Source organism: Eptatretus burgeri, chromosome 8 (assembly GCF_056783735.1).
Source record: "Eptatretus burgeri isolate ZD-2024b chromosome 8, Ebu_testis_v1, whole genome shotgun sequence".
Taxonomy (NCBI): domain Eukaryota; kingdom Metazoa; phylum Chordata; class Myxini; order Myxiniformes; family Myxinidae; genus Eptatretus; species Eptatretus burgeri.
The window spans coordinates 96,966,472-96,986,195 of NC_140968.1; the positions used below are offsets into that span (position 1 = coordinate 96,966,472).

At 45.3% G+C, this 19,724-nt stretch overlaps 1 protein-coding gene across 1 annotated transcript in view; it reads right to left on the bottom strand.

Moving 5' to 3' along the window:
- LOC147022337 (arf-GAP with GTPase, ANK repeat and PH domain-containing protein 1-like) overlaps nt 1-19,232 on the bottom strand; it is a 185,509-nt gene extending 166,277 nt beyond the window's left edge. The window contains exons 1-2 of the mRNA XM_085893112.1: nt 19,037-19,232; nt 14,872-14,991 (exon numbers count right to left, since the gene is read on the bottom strand). Of these exons, the coding sequence (XP_085749238.1) occupies nt 14,872-14,920 (49 nt within the window). The 5' untranslated portion in view covers nt 14,921-14,991; nt 19,037-19,232. The remainder of the gene's footprint in view (nt 1-14,871; nt 14,992-19,036) is intronic.
- Between the last annotated feature and the right edge of the window lie 492 nt (nt 19,233-19,724).

Genomic DNA, 19,724 nt, shown 5'->3' on the forward strand with positions numbered 1-19,724 from the left:
TTAAGCTGTGATTGAAGCTGCTGTCCTGTGAGCCGCCTATCACGCAAGTTGTTGACTCTCAGAAACTAGTCTTCTGATTGTGTTGTGGCTTTGGGTCTGCCAGACCTCTTCCTGTCAGAGTTTCCTCCAGTTTCCAAGTGCCTTTTGATGGTGTTGGAAACTGTACTCACTGACACCTTGGCTTGCTTTGCAATTTCTCTGAAGGAAACACTACACTTTTAAGGGTTATATTGGTCTGTCTGTCTTCCTTCATTAATTGTCTTTTTGTCGCCATTATGATTGCAATATACTACTTCCTGCAGTGCAATATTGTCCAAGTAATGCTTCAGAGGGTGTAACAATGGAGTCTGTGACAACACTGCTTTTTACACAGACAGAGGGTTTGTAACTTATCAACAAAAGTTGGGACACCTGTAGGAAGTTTGCATCAACTTTCAAGGCTTAATTTACTTCCATTGCTGCAGAACAGCTGCAGTTGCTAACCCATTAGTTGTTCCCTGAAAAGGGCCTTTTTTAACAACTCTGATATTTGCATTATTTTTCAGTTTTTGGTCACCTAAACTTTTTTTTTAACCTCTGGCAGTTTACCGTTTAGCGTTGTACCATTTCAGGTTATTCACTGGACTTGAACTGATTAAATTTCAGTAAAAACTGGAAAAATGGGGGTGTTCTAAAGCTTTTGACCGCTCGTGTGTATATATATATATATATATACATATATATATATATATATATATATATATATATATATATATATATATATATATATATATATTGTTACGTTTGAGGGGGGGTATGCATTCAAAGGGTAATTAGGATGTTTAATTAGGTATGCCATGCTGTTCGAGTGTACCAGGATCTCGATGTAATAAGTAGCAATTCAGTGGTGATAAGTTGTCTAGTAAATGTCCATTTCTTCAAGGGGGAAATGATAATTGTCACGTAATTAGATAGGGATACGGGATAGGGTAAGTGTGTCTGCGTAAACCTCTTTTAGTAGTCCCTGGAGGCTTGCCGTGACGTCGCAGGACAGTGCTGCAGATGGCTCCGCCTCGTGATCACGATTGGCGGAAGGCGACGGCGCAGGGCCAATAAAACGGCTCGATTGGAAGTGACGAGGACGGGAGGATAAAAAGGTTCTGTTCGGGGTCGAAAAGGAAGAAGAAGAAGATCGGGACAGAAAGACTGTTTTGGTGGAGGTTGTTGTGCTGGGAGCGTGCTGTGTTGTTGGGCTGATTCGATCCTGGTTTTGATCGTGTCTTGTAGCCTTGCTGAGCCTCGTGCCTCACCTCGGTTGGCTCGGAGTACGGGGTCGAACAGCGGGCGGACCTGCTTCCCTCTCCTGCTCGCAACTTGGTGCCAGAACTGGTTCCCTGGCGGCTGTGAGCGGACTTGGGCCAAGACCAGGAGCTCGACAGCACCACGGTGTCTCCTGCCCCTGACGAGCGCACCGCCAGCTCGTCCGACACCAATCCAGGGACTGTTGCGTCCACACCACGGGCCAGCCTGACCACCAGGACCAGCTACGTTGTGTGTGTGTGTGTGTGTGTGTGTGTGTGTGTGTGTGTGTGTGTGTGTGTGTGTGTGTGTGTGTGTGTGTGTGTGTGTGTACCTGGTGCCTTAGAGGGTTTGAGATTGGTATATCCATTGGAGTTGTTTGTGTTTTCCCCACGTCCGAACCCACACCACCATCCCGTCGAATCGCCCCGGATCCCTCTTCTTGCCGAGTCTGGTTAGAGAAATAAACGTTATCAACTCAGTGAAAAGCGACTCGTGCCACCTTCCTCGTCCCGTTTGCGGTAGAGCGATTGGAACCGCCATCTTTGGGTTGTAGAGGATAAACCGCCTCCATCGTTTCGGCTCATTCTACATTAGCGGGACTGTTCATGTCCCGTGAACATCACATTGGTGTCAGAAGTGGGATGTTCGAACCCCTCTAAATTATATTTGGTATCGGCAGAATATACCAGAACTGAAATCTCGCCACGAATTGGAATATAAAACTACTACAGAAAGCGCGAGCGCGGGAAAATTTTGGCGGGATTTTTCAAATTAAAATTAATTGGTGGCAAACGGGACTTTGTGCACCATGGTGGATGTGCAGATGCTTGAGGAGGAAGGCCACGTGTCTGGCAGCGAGTCGGGGGAAGAAGGGAGAGACGGGGGTAGGGTTGGAACCTCCCCCATTCCGAGCGTGGACCGTGCTTCATCGCCCGTAACGGAGCCGGCAGCGCCGGAAACCGGCACGATGACTATCTGGACAATGTTGGAACGTTTAATGAGTGCAATTACAGCACAGGGGGCAAAAATGACGGCACAGGGGGCACAAATGGCAGAAATGACGGCACAAATGGAAAATCAATTCGTGACACAGAGGGCAGAAATGACGGCACAGGGGGCACAAATGGCAGAAATGACAGATCAATTGGGCGTAATGGGTCAACAGTTGGGTGCACGGATTGATTTAATGAGGGATGAATTGGGGGAAAAGATGGAGAAAATGAAAACTGAGATGCAGGAGTGTGTGGATGTTCAATTGGGGGAAATACAAAGTAAATTCGAGAATAGATTGGAGGAAACAAAGGTAGAAATTACATTGGAGGGGGAAAATATGCGGAAAAAATTGGTAGATAAAATTGATGCAACGAACATTCGGGTTGATAAAGTGGATTAAAGCCTGGAACGTCATCGTGCCTGTGTGGATGCTCGTATGCAGCTGCAAGTTGAAGAGTGGGGAGAGCTGAGGAAGCAAGCGATGAATTTGGCGGAGGAGGTAAAAGGATTGGAGGCTCGTTTGGACGAACATGATAAAATTTGAGCCAAGATGAAGTCTTGGATAAAGGCCTGGTAGAGCCGTCTTTTGTAAGTAGAGTGTCCGGGTTGGTCGAGGAGCAGCTACAAACTCATGACGGAGCCTTGGAGGAGGTTGTGTGGGCCCAGAAGATCCTGCGGGAAGAGGTAAATCGGTCCATTCAACGTTTGGAACAGGCGGCAAAATTGACCCATGAGACCCTCACCACAAAACATCTTTGGCCACAGTGGGCTCCGAAATTGGATACGCAGCCACAAGGGTGTTTGATCCCTGGGCTGGATTCGGACAAGGGAGAAACTGAGAAGCGGGCCACCGTAAAAGTGATTCCCCTGGTAAATTTTGACGGGTCAGGGAGCCTTGAAGCTTTTCTGACGCAATTTGAGTGTATTTCCCGACTAAACGGGTGGAATGAGCGGGAACGTACAGGAAATTTGGTGGCAACGTTGCGGGGACCAGCCGCAGATGTGTTAAACGTGATCGCAGAGGGGATGTTGACCAGCTCCCACATTTGCGAGGCGTTGAGCCGTCGGTTTGGGTTTGCAGCGAACTGTGATCTGGTGTGGGCCCAGCTCCAGCATCGCAGATTAAAGCCGGGTGAGACAGTGCAGGAGCTGGCACAGGACATTTATCAATCAGTCAGGATCGCGTATCGGGACCTTACAGTGGAGGCGTGGGACAGACTGGCACTCGAGAATTTTTTAGCTGCTCTTCCTGACCCTGAGGTCCGAGCTCTAGTGGAGTTACAGGATCCACCCACCGTTCACCGAGCGGCCGAGTGCGCGGCCAGGCTGGCCTCGTGGAGTCGGCCGGGTCGGGTTCCAGAGAGGCCATCGGTGACGATCCGACAGGCGGAGATCCAGGATCAGGGAGGGGGCTGGGAGAAATTGGCATTACCCAAATGTTTCAGGAAATTTGCCAGAAAGTCAAGTTTGATAAAGGGTAATCCGGTAGTTAGTGCGCCAAAGCGGCGGGGTCCAGCCCAGCCAATAGAGCAATTCAATTATGGCCGAGGGGGTCCGGAACCGGAAGAGACATTTCACCGATACTCACGGGGGCCTTTTATGGGGAGTTGTTTCCGGTGCGGGCGAAGAGGATACATGCAACGATATTGCTGGTACCCGGCGATGGAGGGACCCTCCAATAGACTTTTAGACTCGGAGAGGGTGAATCCTCCTGCTGAACCGCCAGGTCTATCCGAGATGCCCTTTCATAGGTCGGATCCGGAGATCACTGTCGGGGGTCGGGGAGACTAGATTGGGCTGAGCATATACGGCCATGCACGGCTGCTGAGATTGTGGCGAAGTGCCCTCCTTTGGTGAAAAAAGTGAATTGTGGAAAAATTGGCATGGGTTTGTAAGTGCTGCTGGGTTTTAGAGTGACAATAGGGACAATGGGTAATTGGTAACAAAGCGGGCACGAGTGGCTGTCCAATGGCTGGTGCGTGGATCGGGTGAGAAGTGGTGTGAGTTGTTTTAAGTTAAGAAGTGAAATGTATGGTGCACACATTGATTTTTTTATTGGAGATGGTGTGGTAACAGGGAAGGTCATGGTCGGTGAAGTGTTAGAAATGCAGGTGTCACATGTAAGGCCGATGGGGTGGGGGAGTCATGTGGGTTTTGTGGGTGGGGATGATGTGCTTGTCCACAGGGATTGCTGAAGCTCACGGTGAGCGGGAATTGCGACCCCCTTCAAGGAGATTCACCCCTGGTGGCTAACGGTGACCGTGTCTGGAGGCAACTGGGAGAGGGTCTGGTTGGGCGACCAAGGCGGGTAAGACCTTGGCGACCCAGGAAGGCCAGAGGAGCCAGTGAGACCCCTTCCAGTGTGTTGTACGGGGTGAGAGCTGATGGCTACCAGGGGGGTGGGAATCAAAGGGAGCGGGGGCGGAGAAACGTCCGGGTTGGACTAAAGCTTACCTGTGGGCATGGTTGCACCTGAGATGCCCCCATCATCTTGTGGTAACCCACCCCACGGCCATGACGGAATTCAGCCTGCATCATTAAAATGGGGACCATGACCTAGAAATGTGATGATGACCATGGTGTGAGTGTTGTGAAGATGTGTGAGTCCCACTCGATCCCGCACAACTTGACATGTGCAGCAAGGGCATGAGGTCCGCATAATTTTGGGGCAAGCAAATTTGAAAATTGGCTCCCCAGGTAACGCTGGGTCCATTAGCATCCACTGGGGGACGCGGTCAAGTGTAAATATCCCGTGAATAGTGTCGTTAAGGCTTAGAGTAGGAATGTAAAGTATGTGTTGTGTTTTTGTGGAACCTGTTGTTTCCCCTCCCCAGATCACTGGAAGAGTGTTGGGCAAGAGCGATGATCCAGAGGATGGAGTGCAACTTTGCTCAGTGCTCTCAAGTGATAAAATAAAATAAAATAAAATTAAAAAAAAGGAATGATTGTTTAGGTGAGGATAAGGCCATAAGGGGGTACATGTAGGTACATAAGGGGGTACATAAGGGGGTACTTAATGTAGTACATTAAGCAGGATAGGTAAGTTAGCTGCGACTCGTTGCCCATTGCCCTCCTACTTTATTTCGTTAGGTTAATTAGGTGCGAGTCAGTAAGTGTTAAGGCTGGTACAGTAGCGCCTGTGATATACCTTGCAGGAGCTGCGGTACCAGAGGAGGGGGCAGTGTTACGTTTGAGGGGGGGGTATGCATTCAAAGGGTAATTAGGATGTTTAATTAGGTATGCCATGCTGTTCGAGTGTACCAGGATCTCGATGTAATAAGTAGCAATTCAGTGGTGATAAGTTGTCTAGTAAATGTCCATTTCTTCAAGGGGGAAATGATAATTGTCACGTAATTAGATAGGGATACGGGATAGGGTAAGTGTGTCTGCGTAAACCTCTTTTAGTAGTCCCTGGAGGCTTGCCGTGATCGCAGGACAGTGCTGCAGATGGCTCCGCCCCGTGATCACGATTGGCGGAAGGCGACGGCGCAGGGCCAATAAAACGGCTCGATTGGAAGTGACAAGGACGGGAGGATAAAAAGGTTATGTTCGGGGTCGAAAAGGAAGAAGAAGAAGATCGGGACAGAAAGACTGTTTTGGTGGAGGTTGTTGTGCTGGGAGCGTGCTGTGTTGTTCGGCTGATTCGATCCTGGTTTTGATCGTGTCTTGTAGCCTTGCTGAGCCTCGTGCCTCACCTCGGTTGGCTCTGGGGTTCTGCTGGCTCGGAGTACGGGGTCGAACGGCGGGCGGACCTGCTTCCCTCTCCTGCTCGCAACTTGGCGCCAGAACTGGTTCCCTGGCGGCTGTGAGCGGACTTGGGCCAAGACCAGGAGGTCGACAGCACCACGGTGTCTCCTGCCCCTGACGAGCGCAACGCCAGCTCGTCTGACGCCAATCCAGGGACTGTTGCGTCCACACCACGGGCCAGCCTGACCACCAGGACCAGCTACGTTTTGTGTGTGTGTGTGTGTGTGTGTGTGTGTGTGTGTGTGTGTGTGTGTGTGTGTGTGTGTGTGTGTGTGTGTGTGTGTGTGTGTGTGTGTGTGTGTGTGTGTGTGTACCTGGTGCCTTAGAGGGTTTGAGATTGGTATATCCATTGGAGTTGTTTGTGTTTTCCCCACGTCCGAACCCACACCACCATCCCGTCGAATCGCCCCGGATCCCTCTTCTTGCCGAGTCTGGTTAGAGAAATAAACGTTATCAACTCAGTGAAAAGCGACTCGTGCCACCTTCCTCGTCCCGTTTGCGGTAGAGCGATTGGAACCGCCATCTTTGGGTTGTAGAGGATAAACCGCCTCCATCGTTTCGGCTCATTCTACGTTAGCGGGACTGTTCAAGTCCCGTGAACGTCACAATATATATATATATATATATATATATATATATATATATATATATATATATATAAATATATAAACATATATATATATACATATAGATGTTGTTGCGGTTCTCGGAACCGCATGCATACAACAGATAGGTGTCCCAAGACAGTTATTCCATTATTATACATGTAGATAGTCCCCTTCCTTTTGTTTAGTGGGAAAACAAGGGAGTGTGTTGTGATTATCTCACAGCTTGGGTTGCTTAAATCATTTTCTTCTTCATTTCATCCCCTTATTCCTGAGGTAAATCAGCCACGTGCACCTTCACTGTAAGGTGGGGCCTCATGTAAATCAGTGCGTGTGGCGCCGCAGTGAGGAAACTGCTGCACAGAGGTCCTCGTTCCCGGGCGAGCCCTAAGCCCTGCGTGTGCGGCGAGTGATGTGCGCTTGGCAGTGCGGGGTTGTTGACTCAGCTTCCGATGGTCTGGGGAAGATTGCCGGTTGCATTAAAAAGGCATGTGAATAAATACCTCTAAAGAGGTTGCACGAATGGTGTTTTTCACGGTACGGGAAACACAGCCAGCACGACGCCCACGCTGCATGAAACCCATACGGAGGCCGATAAAGCCGACTCCATGCCATGTTGGGCGGGATACGAGTGTGCGGGTATAAGTGGCTTGTTCCTTTTCAACCTCACTATCCGACACATATTGGTGTTCACCCCGCGCACATGCTAGCGGAGTCGTGTGAACGCAAGCGCTGGCCATGTGCGTAATGGCGGAACCGCACGCACTGTATGGAATGTGCTAGAAAGCAGACACGTACACCGCCAGTGAGACGTGCACGGATTTATCCATGATTATGTACCTTCGGCCCTTGCTGGCAGCAGTGGATTCTCCATGGATGGTGAACGTCTTCTCGTCTCTTCCTTCAGCGAAGCTGCGATCGAGCAAGGGAATGTACAGTGCGGGCCACGTTGGCACGCGCGGAACGAGCGTGTTGATCGACCCTAGTCGAACACCCGAGCGGGCATGCGGGATCCTCGACCAGTCGCCCGGAGGTTTTTGCAGGATGATTCGCGTGCCAATTTCGGTATGGGCGATTCATGTCATCTTGTGGGGTCGGAGCGCAATATTGCCGCTGTTTGAGATGGCCTTGCCGGAAATGAAGTGGGGTGGTTTCCGGCCCAAGCTGGCGGGCCACGTGAGGGGTCAGGGCCAATCGGAGCGCCCAATTCAGGTGATGACGTTACGATTCAGGGTGGCCCCTCCCCCCGAGTTGCAAATCCTATAAAGGTCGGAGAAGTCCCTCCGTCTCTCTCTTGCTTTTTGAGTTTCTCCGCCTCTCTCTCGCCTCGCCTCATCGACACTGCCACGACCCGCCTCCTGCTGCCTGGACTCCACCTCCTCGTCTCCGCCCACATGACTTCGACCTCATCCGCCTACTTGGTCCCGCTTACTACTCCACCCTCGCACTCTGCCCCTTCTCGACTCAAGCTTCTCCTTTACGGTGCCCAATTCCTGGTTCTAAACTCCCTCTTCATCGGGTTTTCTGTGTCTGTGTGTGTGCGCGTATGTGTTTGTAATGGCACCTGTCTGCCTAAGTAAGACCGTTATTGTTATTTTTTGTTATTATTTTCGCGTTAAGTCTGCTCTGTGTCCCCTTTTGTAAGTTGATTGTAAATAAATCATTATGAGGAATGTTCCCTGCTCGTTTTTGTATTTTCTTCCATTGATCAAGCATGGTCCGAATCCTTGCTTCTCTGGGACTTTATTCCCAACGATCCATTCCTTTTAGCTGGTACATCCTTGGCAGTGTCACTCGGCTGCATCCGATCCGGTAGAGTGATCCGGTTCGGCCAAGGCGTACCGAGGGCGTGTTCCCCGGTAATTAAACCACGTGATTAATTAGGTAACCCGATTAACCCATAGACGGGAGGACTCAAGGTCACGCGGTTGAGTTATTGGCGTCCACGTTCGGTTAAGCAACCCACTGCGTCACAAAATTATCCGTGTGCGACGGACTACAATTCCGGGGAGTCTGGTAGGAACCGACATAGCTTCCCCCACCTCGTGGTCTTCTCGCTGGTCCCCCCGGCCCACAACAATATATATATATATATATATATATATATATATATATATATATATATATATATATATATATATATATATATATATATATATATATATATATATATATATATATATATATATATATATATATATATATATATATATATATATATAGCCTGGTGTGTTGGCGCAGTGGTTAGGGCAGTGGCTTGGGATCCAAAAGGTCCTGAGTTCAAGCCCCGTTGGGTCACTGAATTAATACACCAGGGGGTTGACTCAGCCTGTCATCCTTCCGAGGTCGGCGAAATGAGTACCAGTGTACTGGGCCGGTGTATACCCCGGTTAAAATAGGTGTACCATATCCCTGTGTCGTAAGAGGCGACCAGGGTTGCGTCAGGAAGGGCATCCGGCGTAAAACATGTGCCAAATCACTATGCGGATCATACGGGTGATCCGCTGTGGCGACCCCTAACGGGAGCAGCCGAAAGAAGAAGATATATATATATATATATATATATATATATATATATATATATATATATATATATATATATATATATATATATATATATATATGAGGCCCCACGAGGAGGAGTGATATAAGTGACATTTTTAAATGATATGATGATGATAAGCTCAGATGATAGGGTAAGGGTTAAAATAGTGCTATATGGCATTAACTCCAAAATGGCCGATGCGTCCTTTACATCACTCCTCCTCGCGGCGCCTCATATATTATGTGATGAAAACTTCAAATTTGCTCACTTGGCATTTTACATCACAAAAGCTTTACAGTGTGGTCCAGCAAGGCAAAATATGATTACAGTATGTCCCAAAAATAATTTTCAGGTGTTCAGTGTGTCCAGAAAAAAAAATGGTCACCATTTATAAATTTAACATTTTTTTTTGCGTTTTATAACAACAAAAACTCTCCAGTCTGGTCCAGCAAGGCCAAACATGGTTATAGTGTTTTCCAATTTTTTTCAGGTGTACAATGTGTTCCTGAAAACATATCACGATGTGGAAATATGATCACATTAAATTGCCCACCGAAGGTGCAAGGCCAATGTTACTACTGTATGTACAATACATGATTTGTTCCATATCCTATCATAAGTATGAATATTAGAATTAACATCACACTGAACACAAGATATCACCTCAGCACTCAAATAATTAATGACAGTGAGTAACCTTGATGTTAACTTGATGACAGTCCCTGATAGAATCACTGACTCTGTTCTGAAAACATTCTGTCGAACTTGAATTTTGCCTGCTGTCTGTTCTTTTCAGCATGTCCTTCTCTTTAAGGCCCGGTCACACCTTGACGTTTTAGCCAGCGATGGCAACGTGTTAAAATTTATGTAAAACGCTGGCTTACGTTGAACTTTTGATGTTTTTTTTTTAAAGATTCGGACGTATTCATAGCGACTTGGTCTTATGTATAACGCATTGGTAACTACACAGAACGTTTCGTTGTGTTATAGATAACTTATACCAACGAATGCTGAACCTGTTGTCGGCCTACACAACCGATGCCCAACGATAGTCTAACTCAGGCATAGCGCGTTGCACGCATCGCCGACGATGTCGTGGCGTAGCCTATTAAAAGGCTGACGCACAACGATTCGAATCATAACTGCCGTAGAAATGGAAGGGTCAAAATCGCGGTCACACCATGGCGATCTTGCCAGCGTATGCCGACGTAACAAAAAGTGTGTCTAAAACGTTGGGGCACGTCGAATACGGTATGGGTAAGTTTGGTATGCGCGAGTAGAACGCTAAATACGCTATCATAAGTCGTAGTAAGTAGAGTACGTCAAGAAATTTTGAACATGTTCAAAATTTTACGACGTACTCGACGTACTCGAACGTATGACACACGTTCGCATGCGATGAGGATAAGTTTTACACACGATATGTGGACGCTTACACACGTCCACAAAGGCTACTTATAAGCTACTCATAAGTCGAAACACGTCGCAGTAATGTCTTTTTTGCGCGAAACTTATTTCTAACTTGTGTTTGACGTGCTTTGAACCAATTCTTTACGTAGCCCCAACACACATCGACGTATGTAGACGTATTCCAATGACGTCTTCCGGTCGACAAAAAAAATAAATGAACGTGTTTCTAGGTTACAACTGCCATATAAAGACTTGTTCCCAGCGGTTTTGGGAATTGGTATATAAAAATGGTGTTCATAAAAGGGGAACCCAACAGTGTTTTCGAGTCCTTTTTGAGTCGATGTCCATGTCAGCAGTAACAGTATCAGTATCAGTATTAGTATGAGTATTAGTAGTAGTTTGTTCATGTTGGCAGTAGTAGGTGGGTGTGAGGGGGAGGGTGTGGGTTTTGATGGATCGTCCTTGCGTCCGCGTGTCCACGGGTAGGTCCATAGGCTGCCACTCAACGATTTAAATGGCTGCATCTCCACTATTGAAAGTAGACGCTTGCGCTCAACAATTGGATTTTTTTTACACTCAACGACTTTTAAACGGTACCACTCAGCTAGTTTCATTGTTTACAATGAACGATTTAAATTGCTGTCACTCGCCTTTGTTTTTTTTTGTTGTTTTTTGTTTTTGACGCTGGGGTTTGGAAATTTGAAACGTTTCTTCTGAACGTGTTAAAACGCTCAAACTCGACTATTTTAAATAGACGCTGCCGACGGACAATTGGAATCATAGCCAAGCTAGACATCGAAGTGTGAACATCCTCGTCATGCCGAAGAAAAGTTTGAAGAATGCTGCAAATAAATGTCCTGGCCGTGGCCGTGGACGCTGACGCAAGGACGATCCATTATACCGACGTCTTTCAGCCTATGAGTAACTTAAAAGTAACGTCTGTCGACGTGTGGCAACGATCGCGTAACGTGCCAACAACACGTTAATCATAGGTAGGAAATAAGTTTCGGGTACTCTAAACACTACCTCGGCGTGTCTCAACTTATGATTAACTTACAAGTAGCATGTGTTGACGTCTGTCAACGATCGCAGACCGTGCCTACAACTTGTGGCCAGCGTAGCGGAATGTGTGAGTCATACGCCGGCATACGTCGTGAAATTTCAAGCATGAAAAAATTTGAGGACAACCGAAAAGTACAACGTTTAAAGCCAACGTACAACGACGTATGGCAACGTACTACGACGTATGCCAGCGTGCTTTCAATGTTATCAAAACTTACCCATAACGTATTCAACATGTGCCAGCGTTTTAGAAAAAAAATTCAAAAATCGGCATACGTTGGCTAAAACGTCAAGGTGTGACCGGGCCTTTAAACTCGAAATAAGAAGCAGGTGGTATCAGGATATATTATTTGTCTTTGACACAGTCTCACACCCAAATAAACAATTACCATCCTTTCTGCCCTTGGAATTTGAAGTTGTCTTCATGCCTAAGTGGGCGACGTCTCCCTCGCCTGGGTGGGCGACGTCTCCCTCGCCTGGGTGGGCGACGTCTCCCTCGCCTGGGTGGGCGACGTCTCCCTCGCCTGGGTGGGCGACGTCTCCCTCGCCTGGGTGGGCGACGTCTCCCTCGCCTGGGTGGGCGACGTCTCCCTCGCCTGGGTGGGCGACGTCTCCCACGCCTGGGTGGGCGACGTCTCCCACGCCTGGGTGGGCGACGTCTCCCACGCCTGGGTGGGCGACGTCTCCCACGCCTGGGTGGGCGACGTCTCCCACGCCTGGGTGGGCGACGTCTCCCACGCCTGGGTGGGCGACGTCTCCCACGCCTGGGTGGGCGACGTCTCCCACGCCTGGGTGGGCGACGTCTCCCACGCCTGGGTGGGCGACGTCTCCCACGCCTGGGTGGGCGACGTCTCCCACGCCTGGGTGGGCGACGTCTCCCACGCCTGGGTGGGCGACGTCTCCCACGCCTGGGTGGGCGACGTCTCCCACGCCTGGGTGGGCGACGTCTCCCACGCCTGGGTGGGCGACGTCTCCCACGCCTGGGTGGGCGACGTCTCCCACGCCTGGGTGGGCGACGTCTCCCACGCCTGGGTGGGCGACGTCTCCCACGCCTGGGTGGGCGACGTCTCCCACACATACAAAAGTGTAGATCTTGATGTCTCTTCATGAAAAGCTCCACCTCTGAAAGCTGACCAGCCCCCAGACTATGTTTCCCAGCGTTCTCGTCTTGGGTCCAATTCACATCTTGGGTCGAGTACTTCTTTGTTTCTGCTAATGACCTCTCTGTTTCCTTAAATTCTCTTTACCATTTTAATTATTTAACATCATCTCCAAGACATTCCTCGTCCCGGTGACAGATTAGCAGCGACTGGATTCTTCACCATCAGACCTCAAAAAGATTAAAAACTGGGTGGAATACACCTGGAACATGACTTTTTTTTTCCAGGTAAGGCACACATCCTCAAAACTTCTTTCTGCATAGCTCTACCTCTATTTCTTTGATTTATAAACCTCTGGAATACGTTCAATCCTCTGATCTCTTCTGCTTCACTTTCAGTTGTGATCTTTCCTGGGGACACCACATTCCAAGCCAGGTGGAGATGGAGCATTATACATTGGGAAAATCATTTCTTGGTTCTGCAGAGCTTCTGTCGAGAGTATAAAGCATACTTTCCGTGCACAATGGAGTATTGTTCTCCCTTGTGGAAGGGCGTTCCAGCAGGTGATCTCTTCGCTGGTGGAGGTAAAGGCTCTGTAAAACATCAGCATCACAGGTTGCATGTGGTCTACTGCTTTTGCAATGTACAGTGGTTGGTCTTGTAACAAGCCAGGATGTTTGCAGTTGGTATAATTACAACACACGGTGATGATCAACTTTGTGTTGTAGTTATAACCTCCATTGCCGTGATTTATACCATCTTTCCTCTGATCTTGTTTCCCCTTGCATTTTCAGCTCTCCAGCTCCACCATGTGAGTGTTTTCATCTGGCAACGCTCACCTTGACAGTCTTGTCAACTATTAAATGCTGGAACTGTCCCTTTGTCATTCATTTTTATTTTCTTGTCTGTAGAGTGTAGAAGCACCTGCCTATGTTTATCCAGTCATGTTCCTTCCTCCACGATTTCAAAATTGCAGCTCATTGCCATCGATTATCATCTCCCATTTCCACTCATGCTCTTTACAATTCCCATCACAAGCTTCTTGCCATGAACCACCTTTCTTACAATTTCTGTTTGGATGTCAGCTTGATCACTTCTGCCCTGTTATATCAGTTGAAACCTCCTGAAGTGTTCTTCTTGTTCCTCCATGAACCTCAACCTTCTTATCTTACTGTGTATAGTAGATTGTTGTGTTCATCTCTCTTACGTTGTGTACAGTGTGTGAGTGTGTGAGTGTGTGAGTGTGTGAGTGTGTGAGTGTGTGAGTGTGTGAGTGTGTGAGTGTGTGAGTGTGTGAGTGTGTGAGTGTGTGTGTGTTTTATGTTCAAAGGTTGCAATAGAGATGCAATGATGGCTAAATGGGAAGAATAATATAAATGTTATCATATGTTTAAAATATATATATTTTTTAAGGTAGTCATGATCAACAATGTGTTGTTATTAACACCCCTGTTGCCCTGAATGGTTCACAGTGTTGCATTGAATCAGGAGGTGTTTCACTGATTATTTGATTTGATTCCCTCATCCCTGAGCATCAATGTGTAATCACTGGAAGATAATTTTGCTTTTCCTTTCCAATGCTATAGTGCGCTAATTCGCACCACTAGGAGGCACTACTTGTCCTTTAACTAGAGTAGTCACATCTTCCTCGGAACGAATAACGGTGACTGTCCTTTTGTAAGTGCCAATAGAGTTCCCAGTGTTTTTCCAGCAGCAGCGAAGAATTATTCCATCTCATGGTCCATCAGTTGTGATTCAATTTGCTACATTAGTGTTCTTTGACGACTTTGTATTAAACACAGCCTTTCAGGAAAGGATGATGTTTTTTTTTTTTTGCATTTATTTTAAAGTAATAAATATGGACAATGGTTTCCCTAAAAAGCTAATTCCTTTATTTTTATTTTGGGAAGAAGGTCATGTTGAACCCTTGAATTTATCCACATTGGATCTGCTATGGCTGTGGATTTCTTTGTGATCAACTTGGTCATACCCATGATCAATTAGACCTGAAATACAGTATCATGAAAGTTCCCAAATATATAATCAAATGGAAGACCAAATACTGCATTGGAGTAATCAGAAGGAACCCAAATAAGAAAAGAGAAAAGATGGAGTCATCAAGAGGAACCTGCATAGGATTTGGGTTTCAGCTGCAACTCCTCCACCCACAAACCCATCCTCTCTTCTTCTTCTTTCGGCTCACTCCCGTTTGGGGTCGCTACAGCGGATCAACCGTCTCCATTTCGCTCTGAAAATTAAGAAAAAGGAAAGAAAAAGCAAGAATTTGAATAAAGAGAAAGATGAAAAAGTAGAAAGACATGTGAAATAAACAAAGAACAAATATGTCGGGAAGAACCTGGGCAGATAGATTTCAGTAGTTACTCTGCACGCTCAAACGCATTGACAGATACAAGCTACCAGGGGTCCATCAGTGGGGGAGCACAGTCCACACAGCATCAGGATATGGTACAAACAATCAAACCACAGGGTTTGTCTTGTCACCCCTTGTAAAAATTGACATTGCCTTTTTTTCAAATAACTGACAACACTGAAGAGTTCAACAAGTTATATCGCACGAGCAGAGTACCCATCATACAGGCGATCTTATTCCAAGCAGGCAACATGTTCTTTTGACACGTATACATATTTGTGCGGTGTATGGGCAATTGAAAGCTGCCTCAATCACGCCCAAAATACAATAAAAATAGCCCGGGTTACATGCATGAAGCAAAAACATACCGACTGGTTGTAATTCAAATTATGGAACACTCAAATTATAGAAAAATACTAAATTATGGAACACTCAAATGATCGAAAAATACCAAATTATGAAACACTCAAAAGATCGAAAAATTCCAAATTATGAAACACTCAAAATATAGAAAAATACTAAATTATGGAACACTCAAATTATTGGAAAAATACCAAATTATGAAACACTCAAATTATGGAACACTCAAATTATTGAAAAGTACCAAATTATGGGACACTCAAATTATTGAAAAATACCAAATTATGGAACTCAAAATATAGAAAAATACCAAATTATGGAACACTCAAATTAAAGCAGAATATCAAATTATGGAACACTCAAATTATTGAAAAATACCAAATTATGGAACACTCAAATTATTGAAAAATACCAAATTATGGAACACTCAAATTATTGAAAAATACCAAAATATGGAACACTCAAATTATTGAAAAATACCAAATTATGGAACACTCAAATTATTGAAAAATACCAAATTATGGAACACTCAAATTATTGAAAAATACCAAATTATGGAACACTCAAATTATTGAAAAATACCAAATTATGGAACACTCAAATTATAGAAAAATACCAAATTATGGAACACTCAAATTATAGAAAAATACCAAATTATGGAACACTCAAACTATAGAAAAATACCAAATTATGTAACACTCAAATTATAGAAAAATACGAAATTATGGAACACTCAAATGATAGAAAAATATCAAATTATGGAACACTCAAATGATAGAAAAATACTAAATTATGGAACACTCAAATGATAGAAAAATACCAAATTATGAAACTCAAAATATAGAAAAATACCAAATTATGAAACACTCAAATTATTGAAAAGTACAAAATTATGGGACACTCACATTATTGAAAATACCAAAATAGGGAACACTCAAATTATTGAAAAATAACAAATTATGGAACATTGAAAATATAGAACAAGCCGGTAGGCGACATGGCTGCTCACTCTCGATGGAAAGCTGGCCGACGCGACTTGCCAATATTCATGTACATGCTATCAATCAATTTAGCACAATAAATATGATTATCACAGCCCTCTTAGTTTGTGCCCAGAAACCTGCCTTGTGAAATTTCAGGCATGTTTCCAAAGAGACTCTAACAAATGGCAGCCCTGGTAATTCCATTTCTCTATTCGCTAAAGATTTTATTTTTTTATATGATGCTGTAAGACATTCTCCTTGGGCACAAAAAAACAGATCCCTCAGAGGTCCAGTTTCGGAGGTATTGAATTTTTTTTGTACAGTCCACAATAAGTGTACGATGTACGATAAAGTATTTTAGCTGTTGCTAAGCAACGGAGGTGTGAATAGCAACCATTCATTTTTGTGTACATGCTAGCCACATTGTACACATTTCACCCAAGTTTCATCAAAATCACACTCTTTCTCTTAGAGATATTCGCAATTAACCGTTTCTGAAATGTTCGACATGTACTCCCCCAAAACCTATCTCCTCCTACAAATATTTTTTGTTAAGGCTGCAAATTGGCATGAAGGGAGCTAGATAGATTGCGCACAGAACTCTAAGCTTCGATTTTTCGATTTTTTTTTTGATCACTTTAAAGGGGCGTTGCTATGCCGTTGCTAGGGCCCGGGGTCCCATATTCGAAAGCACATGATTCCCAGAAATATTGGTCCTACCTACCAAATTTCATTGGAATCGGTTGAGTGGTTTAGCCCCTAGGCTTGACCAAAGTTTCGCGGACAGACAGACAGATGGAAATGTCCAGAATAAGGGTACTCTAAGAGCAGCCAAAAATACCAAATTATGGAACACTCAAATTAAGGAAAAATACCAAGTTATGGAACACTCAAATTATAGAAAAATACCAAATTATGGAACACTCAAATTATAGAAAAATACCAAATTATGAAACTCAAAATATAGAAAAATACCAAATTATAGAACACTCAAATTTAAGAAAAATACCAAATTATGGAATTCTCAAATTATAGAACACTCAAATTTAAGAAAAATACCAAATTATGGAACTCTCAAATTATTGAAAAATACCAAATTATAGAAAAGTACTTTGGTTACAAAAGCTTTACTGATATCAATTAATCGGAAGAATAGGCAAAATACATATATGTCAACTCCAACTGATCAATTTCATCAAAGGTAATATAATATTATAAAATACCTTTACAAATATTTTGCGAATAGAAAAAAAGGATTATTTTATTTGGCAAATATCTGAATGTCGAAATTATGTCCAACATACTTGGAAAATAATAAATGGTGTGGAAGAAGATTATCTATAAATTGTGATGGGGATGAGGATAGGAAGGACAGGGAGGGAGCAGGGGATGTTGATAAAGGATGGAGGTGGAGAGGCTTGTGAGAGAGAGGGGGCAGTATTGAAGGTATTGCAATTGGAAGGTTGTTTCAAGGAGGTGTTGAAATAGGGGGGAAGCATCAGCAAGCTGGAGCTACTGTGTTATGTAGAGGGGAAAGTGGATTTAGTGGAGATCACGGAGGACGTGTAGACAGCAGTAAAGAGGATGAAGAAATGAAGAGCGCCAGGCGTTGACGATGTGCATATAGAGATGATAGTTGCTGGGGGAGAAGTCGGAGTCAGTCGGACGAAGAGGCTGATTAATGTATATACGAGAGAGGGTTCGATTCCGGAGGATTGGAGGACTTGGGTTAATTGTGCTGATATAGAAGAGGAAGTGTGATGTTCAATATCCGGGGAAATATAAGGGCATTACACTGCCGAGTCATGTCATGAAGGTATTGGAGAGGATTCTGGACATGAGGATAAGGAAGAGCATGGAGAGGCAGATCGGTGAAGAGCAATTGGGGGTTAGAAAAGGGTAAGGGATGATGGATGAGATGTTCATGCTGAGACGGTTGGTGGAGTGGAGGTTGGAAGTGCAAGGTGAAATGGCATTGGGATTTGTGGACCTGGAGAAGGCCGATGACACTGTCTCAAGAGAGATGGTGATGGTGACATTGAGATGGATGGGAGTGAAGGAAGCAGAGGTGAGGTTGGTGGAAGGGATTACAATGGAACGAACGCAAGAGTTTTGTTTTGTCCTGGAATGTCTGAGGAGTTCAGTGTGAACATCAGTTTGATGCAGGGAAGCACTCTCAGCCCACTCATGTTTATCATGGTGATGGAGCTTGAAAGCAGGAAGGTAAATATGAGGGGTATTCTGGGGAGGATGTTGTATGAGGATGATGTCTGTTGTGGTGAATAGGTGGGAGATGCAGGAAGGATTTGTAGAATGGAAAGAGGCATTTGGGAAGCATGGGCTGAGGATGAGTATGGAGAAGTCTCAGGTGATGTGGGTTGGGTAGCAGAGAAAAGAAATGAATATCAGGTTAGAGGGGAAGGAGATCAGACAGGGAAATAGGTTTGAGTATCTGTGAGGAACAGTGACTGGGGATGGTATGTTGGAAGCAGAGGTGTGGAGGAAGATTCACGTGTGTGCGAACGTGGGGAGGAGGATGGAGGGGGATAATGGCAGATATTATGGTGACGCCAGCCTACCTTTAAGGCTTGGAGACAGTGGCACTGACAGAGAGGCTGCAGGTCTGCGAGAACAACTGGGTCAGGAAGATTGTGGGAGTGTAGATGGTGGGTAGAAGGAGGATGGATGAACTGAGAGAGGAGATTAGTGTGCAGATGAGCTTGATGGGGAGATTGGTGAAAGGCCAGCTGAGATCAGCTGAACACTTGGGGAAAAATGGGACAAAGAGAATTGCAAAGAGAGCGGATCGGTTGAGGGACCAAGGTAGGAGGAAAAGACGTAGAACGAGGTTGAGATGGGAAAATTGTGTCAGGAGGGAAATCAGGAAGGTCGGCGTGGTCGGAGAGTGGAGAGAGTTGCCGATAGCTCGCCAACCCAACTCTTCATGAAGAACACCGTGGGGTCTTCAACGTCCACCAACGAATTCCAACAGACGTGGCACCCACTTTAACGTCCATCCCAAGAGATGGCACACACATTGATGAATCACCTTGCCTGTGAAACACCGGGATGACAGTTTATATCTTGGTCTGGATTCGAACCTCGACTAGATATAGCAGAGGCGAGTGTGCGTGCATGTTGTTGTTATTGCATTGTCCCAGAAACAATTTGAATACAAATTGTGATGTACAGGCCTGTTGTAATATATTGTATCATTTCAATTGGAAATATTTCATCAAATATATAAACGTTCTTTTATTATTATCC